A 7,940-nucleotide genomic window follows, 5' to 3' on the forward strand; every position below is an offset into this window, starting at 1 on the left:
GGAGGCCATCTACATAACAGGAACCTCAGCTTCCACACCCCCTTTATCTTAAGCATTTCTTCCTGCTGATTTCAACTCTTTTTTTTTTTGAGACGGAATCTTGCTCTGTTGCCCAGGCTGGAGTGCAGTGCACCCTCCACCTCCCCGGTTTCAAGCGATTCTCCTGCCTTAGCCTCCAGAGTAGCTGAGACTACAGATGCCTGCCACCACACCCAGTTAATTTTTGTAGTTTTAGTAGAGGCGGGGTTTCACCATATTGGCCAGGCTGGTCTCAAACTCCTGACCTCGTGATCTGCCCTCCTCAGCCTCCCAAACTGCTGGGATTACAGGCGTGAGCCCCCATGCCTGGCTTGACTTCAACTCTGTTTTATTTTATGTTATTATTACTTTTTTTGGAGATAGAATTTCATTCTTGTCGCCCAGGCTGGAGTGCAATGGTGCAATCTTGGCTCACTGCAATCTCCGCCTCCCAGGTTCAGGCGATTCTCCTGCCTCAGTCTCCAGAGTAGCTGGGACTACAGATGCCCACCACCATGCCCAGCTAATTTTTGTATTTTTAGTAGTGATGGGGTTTCACCATATTGGCCAGTCTGGTCTCGAACTCCTGACATCAAGTGATCCATCCACGATGGCCTCCCAAAGTGCTGGGATTACAGGTGTGAGCTACTGCACCTGGCCTATTTTATTTTACTTTATTTTTGAGACAGGGTCTCATTCTGTCCCCTGAGTTGGAATGCAGCACTACAGTCATGGCTCACCGCAGGCTCGACCTCCCAGGATGAAGTAAGCCTCCCGCCTCAGCCTCCCGAGTAGCTGGGACTACGAGTATGCATCACCATGCCCAATTAATTTTTAAAATTTTTTTGTAGACACCGGGTCTCACTGTGGTGCCCAGGCTTGTCTAAAACTCCTGGAATCAAGCCATCCTCCTCAGCCTCTCAAAGTGCTGGGATTACAGACGTGAGTCATTGTACCCAGCCACTTCAACTCTTTAGACACAGCTTAACTTTTTCAACCAATTGCCAATCAGAAAATCTTTGAATCACCTATGACCTGTAAAGTCCCTGGAGTTGTCCTGCCCTTAGAGGCCGAACCAATGTGCACCTTCCATGTATTGATTGATGTATTTGCTTGTAACTTCTGTCTCCCTAAAATGTATAAAGCCAAACTGTAACCCAACCATCTCAGGCACACTTTCTAAGGACCTCTTGAGACTGTACCCCAGGCCATGGTCACTCACATCAGCAGAGAATAAACTTCTTTAAATATTTTACAGAGTTTTGCTTGTTTTTGTTAACACGGACCATTCACCTGGCCCCTTAACTCCAACGGAAACTCCAGATTTGCCTTTGGAATCAGGAGGCTGAACTTCCTGACTTCCCAACTCTGGGATTTAGAACAAGTCACTTTCCCTATTGAAACCTCTGTTTTCTTCATCTGGGAATGGGGCGGGCACTCACGTAGGTTTGAGGAAGCCACCAGGGCTGGTTGCTCTTCACTTGTGTCCAGCATCCTATCCACCTCCCTGGCATGGCACCACCTCCCCCTGCAGCACTGGTCCATCTAGGGTTCCTCACACCTACGTATCTGGCCCTGATGCCCCTCACCAATCTCTGCCCCCACTGCAACAAAGGTGGAGCCCCGCATGGTGGTAACTCCTACATTTGGTGGTAACAGACCTCCATCTGCCTGGAACAGCCTCCCACCCCCCTCATCAAGTCCTGTTTTCTTGCAGGAAGACACCCACACGCCCCAGCCATCCCATCCCCCAGGACTGGCCAAGCAGTTCCAGCACTCCTCTCGGGTGGTCTTGGTGTGTGCCCTTCTCCAGTTCCCCCGGGTCTGGGCCTGGGTCAGCCCTTTACACACACAGGGTTCCCAACAAGTAGCTTCCAGATGGCCTGGTGAGGCTAGGCTGCAGGCCAAATTTCCAGGACCATGCCCTGCGTCTCCACTCCATCCCCCAAGGACAAAAGCCTCCTTAATTCCAACATCCTAATCCTGCTGCCCCGTCTCCACAGATCCTCCCCGCAGAGAATCCCTGCCCATCCTGCCCAGGCCCTCTGCTTGCTTCTGCCTTCCCAGACCAGCTGCAGTCATCACTCCACCCAGCTGTGGTCATTTTCGCCATATTGGCCAGGCTGGTCTCAAACTCCTGACCTCGTGATCCGCCCACCTCGGCCTCCTAAAGTGCTGGGATTACAGGCGTGAGCCACCGTGCCTGGCTTGACTTCAACTCTTTATTTTATCTTATTATTTTTTTGGAGATGGAGTTTCGCTCTTGTCGCCCAGGCTGGAGTGCAATGGTGCGCTCTTGGCTCACTGCAACCTCTGCCTCCTGGGTTCAAGCAATTCTCCATTGCAGCCTCCCGAAAAGCTGAGATTACAGGTGTGTGCCATGTGTGCCACCACACCTAGCTAAATGTTATATTATTAGTAGAGATGGGGTTTCACCATGTTGGCCAGGTTGGTCTCAAACTCCTGACCTCAAGTTATCCACCCACCTCAGCCTCCCAAAGTGCTGGGATTATAAGTGTGAGCCACCGAGCCTGGCCTATTTTATTTTATTATTTTATTTTTGTGCCTGGTTGCAAATTTACATTGGACTGGTTAGGCTCAAGCACCTGGCACACACATTTTCCTTTGTCAGGTCCTGCAAATAAACCTTTGCTCCTGGGGAAGTGGTCCTTCTAAAAGGGACCTTGGTTTTGGCTGCCAGATGAGAATTGCTTCCAGCAATGAAGAATGCTGTCCAAGGAGTTCAAGACCACCCTGAGCAACGCAGTGAAACCTTGTCTCTAAAAAAAAAATTGTTCAGGCCAGAGGCGGTGGCTCACGCCTGTAATCCTAGCACTTTGGGAGGCCAAGGCAGTCGGATCACCTGAGGTCAGGAGTTCGAGACCAGCCTGGCCAACATGGTGAAACCCTGTCTCTACTAAAAATACAAAAATTAGCCGGGCGTGGTGTCGAGCGCCTGTAATCCCAGCTACTCAGGAGGCTGAGGCAGGAGAATCGCTTAAACCCGGGAGGCGGAGCTTGCAGTGAGCCGAGATCGCGCCACTGTGCTCCACCCTGCGCGACAGAGCGAGACTCTGTCTCCAAAAATATATATATATATAGTGGGGGAGGGGTGCGGAGGATGGAGGCGGCAGTGTCCGCTGCAACGGTTGGGCTGCGCGTGAGAAGCTGGCGGTGCAGGCACCTGCGCTCGGGGAAGGCTGGGGGCGGCCGGGCCATGGCGGGAGACCCCCTCCTCCGGGCTCCCTGAAGTCCCGGGAGCCGCGACCCATGGGATCGTCGAGCAGCCGGGTGCTGCGCCAGCCGAGGCGAGCCCTTGCCCAGCAGGAGCAGGGTGCCAGGGCGCGGGGCGGGGGGCTCGGCCGGGAGGCCGGACCCTGGAGACCCTGCGGCGGGCCAGGGCTTCTGTTACTGCCCGGGCAGTGACAAGCGCAGCGGGGCCTTCTGCTACTGTCGCCCTGACTCGGAGAGAGACGAGGATGAGGAGGAGAGGGACGAGCAGCAGCCGCTCCTCCACATCCCTGCAAGGAAAATTTTAAGGAGTACATCCAAATATATTTATCAAACATTATTTTTGAATGGTGAAAACAGTGACATTAAGATTTGTGCTCTAGGAGAAGAATGGCGATTACACAAAATATATTTATAGCAATCTGGCTACTTTTCTAGTATGTTCAGTGGTTCTTGGAAAGAATCCAGCATGAATATTATTGAACTGGAGATTCCTGACCAGAACATTGATGTAGAAGCGCTGTAGGTTGCGTTTGGTTCACTGTATCAAGATGACGTGTTGATAACGCCCAGTCGAGTTGTTGCCATTTTGGCAGCAGCTTGTATGCTGCAGTTGGATGGTTTAATACAGCAGTGTGGTGAGACGATGAAGGAGACAATCACTGTGAAAACTGTGTGTGGCTATTACACATCAGTAGGGACCTATGGATTAGATTCCGTAAAGAAAAAGTGCCTTGAATGGCTTCTAAACAATTTGATGACTCACCAGAGTGTTAAACTTTTTAAAGAACTCAGTATAAATGTCATGAAACAGCTCATTGGTTCATCTAACTTATTTGTGATGCAAGTGGAGGTGGATGTATACATCGCTCTAAAAAAGTGGATGTTTCTTCAACTTGTGCCTTCTTGGAATGGATCTTTAAAACAGCTTTTGACAGAAACAGATGTCTGGTTTTCTTTTTTTTGAGACGGAGTCTCGCTCTGTCGCCCAAGCTGGAGTGCAGTGGCCAGATCTCAGCTCACTGCAAGCTCCGCCTCCCGGGTTCACGCCATTCTCCTGCCTCAGCCTCCCGAGTAGCTGGGACTACAGGCGCCCACCACCTCGCCCGGCTAGTTTTTTTGTATTTTTTTTTTTAGCAGAGACGGGGTTTCACAGTGTTAGCCAGGATGGTCTCGATCTCCTGACCTTGTGATCCGCCCGCCTCGGCCTCCCAAAGTGCTGGGATTACAGGCTTGAGCCACCGCGCCCGGCCCAGATGTCTGGTTTTCTAAACAGAGAAAAGATTTTGAAGGTATGAACTTTCTTGAAACTGAACAAGGAAAACCATTTGTGTCAGTATTCAGACATTTAAGGTTACAATATATTATCAGTGACCTGGCTTCTGCAAGAATTATTGAACAAGATGCTATAGTACCTTCAGAATGGCTGTCTTCTGTGTATAAACAGCAGTGGTTTGCTATGCTGCGGGCCAAACAAGACAGTGAGGTAGGGCCTCAAGAAATCGATAAAGAAGAACTAGAGGGAAATAGCATGAGGTGTGGTAGAAAGCTTGCCAAAGACGGTGAATACTGCTGGTGTTGGACGGGTTTTAACTTCAGCTTTGACCTACTTGTAACTTACACCAATTGATGCATCATTTTCAAACGCAATACACTGAATCAGCCATGTAGCGGGTCTGTCAGTTTACAGCCTCAAAGGAGCATAGCATTTAGATTACGTTTGGCTTCTTTTGATAGTAGTGGAAAACTAATATGTAGTAGAACAACTGGCTATCAAATACTTATACTTAAAAAGGATCAGGAACAAGTGGGGATGAATTTGGACAGCAGGTTTCTGACCTTCCCTTTATATATCTGCTGTAACTTCTTATATATATCGCCAGAGAAAAGAATTGAAAATAATCGTCACCCAGAAAATCCAGAAAACTGAAGATCTCATCGGTTGGGAACAGTAGCACTTTGAAAACTTTTTAGGCCAGCTTTAATTTAATGGCCCTACTGATATTCACATCTAAGGTGACTAACGATGGTAAAGGCCTTATGAACTGTACAGACAATACAGAAGATTGTTCTTATCCTCATTGCATTTCTCTGCATATATGAACAAAACATTTTAAAGCCAAGAAAATATCTGTCGAACCATTTTTGTTAGTACAATGTCAACTCATGCTTTTAATTTAGCATCAGCAGAAAATTACTATAGGTAAATCTCACATTTATCTGCAACAAAATATAGATTTAATTTTTAGCTTAAACTTTGTTTCTACCGTATGTTAGTGGACCTCAGTTATCCATCAGTAAATTTATTTTTATTTGGCTAAAATAATCTAAAAGAATAATTTGGATGGCCAATTAGAAATGCTGTTTTGAGTTGGTGCATTTAAAGCTTTCTTTTAATATTTTAAACTGGCTTATTATGATTCCTCCTTTTAGTCTGATATCTTTCCAGTTCATACTTGTTTTTAATCATTAAATGCTTTCTTCCTGGTTTTGGAGACTAAGCTGAGAAACTTTTTTTAAACTTAAGCATTGTCATGCTATTTTTTTAAATTTGGCTTTCCTAGGATTTTAAGAACAATGAAAGTTAGCTTCACACCTTCAAATGATCTTGAATGAGTGAAAAATCAGTTTGATTCCAAGGATATTTCTTGCCTTACATGGTCTTTTCTTTGACAGTCTGTACACCTTTATTATTAGTTTTTGAATTATTTATGTACCAGATATTATACTTTTAAACATTAATATTCTCTGATCTTTAGCATTATTTATGTTCAAATTTTAGTTGGGAGTTTTGTTTCCTACTTAAGCTCAGGCTTTATACCCTTTGAGTTGAGTGCCTTTGAGTGACACATGCTAACAGAAATTTCATAGTAAATATAAATAAGGTCAGAGGATCTAATATAGAAGCTGATGAAGCATTCATGTAAAAATGGAACTCATTTTTGTCAAAATTGAGATGTACACTTGTCATGATTTAGATATGTTGACCTTTTGTGTTTATTGCTGTTTTGAATATAGCCATGTTCATTTTCTTTCCAGGTAGAGTAAGTACTTCTGTGGTTAATGTATATTTTTATTGTGGCTTTTAAAATGGGAATAATTGCATGTATCTGTGCTAATAATAAATGCACATTTGGAAAAAGAATAAGTAAGCTCTTATATAAAATGGACCAAAAAAAACCCCTTAATTGAAACCAACATTTTTTTTCTTTGTAGTTAGAATTTTTTCCAACTCCTTTTAACTTTTGGAATTTACTAATAATTTTTCTCTTTCTTAATGATATGTCCATAGGTTCATAAATTGCTTTTTCTTTTAAAATTCATCCACTTGGTTTAACTTAAAGGAACCTTTTAAATACCTCACCCTTGACCCCCAGAGCTGGAATTTAAATGTTCCTAATACAGTGATTTGGCTGTTATCAAGAGGTTACATTTCAGCTGGGTGTCAGCCGGGCATGGTGGCTCACACATGTAAGCCCAGCACTTTGGGAGGCTGAGGCAGGTGGATCATTTGAGGTCAGGAATTTAAGACCAGCTGTGACCAACATGGTGAAACCCCATCTCTACTAAAAATACAAAATAAAAATAAGCTGGGCATGGTGGCACATACCTGCAGTCCCAGCTACTCTGGAGGGGAATCACTTGAGCCCAGGAGTTTGAAGCTGCGGTGATCTGTGATTGCACCACTACATTCCAGCCTGGGTGACAGAGGGAGACCCTGTCTTTAAAAAACAATTGGTTTTAAAAGAATGCTATTCAAGAAATGGGTTTCCAACAGGCACTCTTGGTCCCAATTAATGTTTCTCCATTTTGCCAAAAAAGTGAAAACTGGCCTCTCATGAGTGGGACCAGTGCTACGCTGACCTAGGGGTTGTGGGTGCAGCTGGCTGTGGCTGTGGCTGGAGTCATAGGCAGTAAAGGAATTTACTGAGACAGTCATAGGTAAAGAATGGCAGGGTTTTTTTTTTTTTTTTTTTTTTGTAGATATGGTGGTGTTGCTGAGGCTGGTCTTGAACTCCTGGGCTCAAGTGATCCTCCCACCTTCACTTCCTAAAGTGCTGGGATAACAGGCATGAACTACTGCACTCAGCCTAGACATTGTACATAAATGGAATCACGTAATATGTGGCCTTTTATATCTGACTTCTTTCACGTCGCATAATGCTTTCAAGGTCAGCTACACTGCAGCACGTATTAGTGTCTCTTTCCTCTTCATTACCAAGGAATTTTCTATATACATATTTTTTTTTGCTAGTTCCCCCTCAGAAGATGAACCTTTTTTTTTTTTTTTTTTTTTTTTGAGTTTAAGTGTAGACGTTTAGGCCAGCGCAGTGGCTCACACCTATAACCCCAGCACTTTGCACTTTGACAGACTGAGGTGGGTAGATCATATGAGGTCAGGAGTTCGAGACCAGCCTGACCAACATGGTGAAACCCTGTCTCTACTAAAACTACAAAAAATTAGCCGGGTGTGGTCTTGGGCACCTGTAATCCCAGCTGCTTGGGAGCCTGAGGCTGGAGAATTGCTTGAACCCGGGAAGAAGTTGCAGTGAGCTGAAATTGTGCCATTGCACTCCAACCTGGGTGACAGAGCGAGACTCCGTCTCAAAAAAAAAAAAAAGAAAGAAAGAAAGAAAAGAGAGTGGAGGTTTAATAGGCAAAAGAAAGAGAAAGGAGAATAGCTCTCTCCT

At 45.3% G+C, this 7,940-nt stretch overlaps 1 protein-coding gene across 1 annotated transcript; it reads left to right on the forward strand.

Annotated features, from left to right (window-relative positions):
- The first annotated feature begins 3,288 nt into the window (after positions 1-3,288).
- Positions 3,289-5,179, forward strand: GMCL2 (germ cell-less 2, spermatogenesis associated). Its single transcript, XM_026448438.2, is given in 3 exon segments — positions 3,289-3,366; positions 3,368-4,195; positions 4,481-5,179. Coding segments are annotated over 3 exon segments (1,605 nt in total).
- The last annotated feature ends 2,761 nt before the right edge of the window (positions 5,180-7,940 follow it).

The sequence above is a fragment of the Piliocolobus tephrosceles genome, chromosome 4 (genome assembly GCF_002776525.5).
Source record: "Piliocolobus tephrosceles isolate RC106 chromosome 4, ASM277652v3, whole genome shotgun sequence".
Taxonomy (NCBI): Eukaryota; Metazoa; Chordata; class Mammalia; order Primates; family Cercopithecidae; genus Piliocolobus; species Piliocolobus tephrosceles.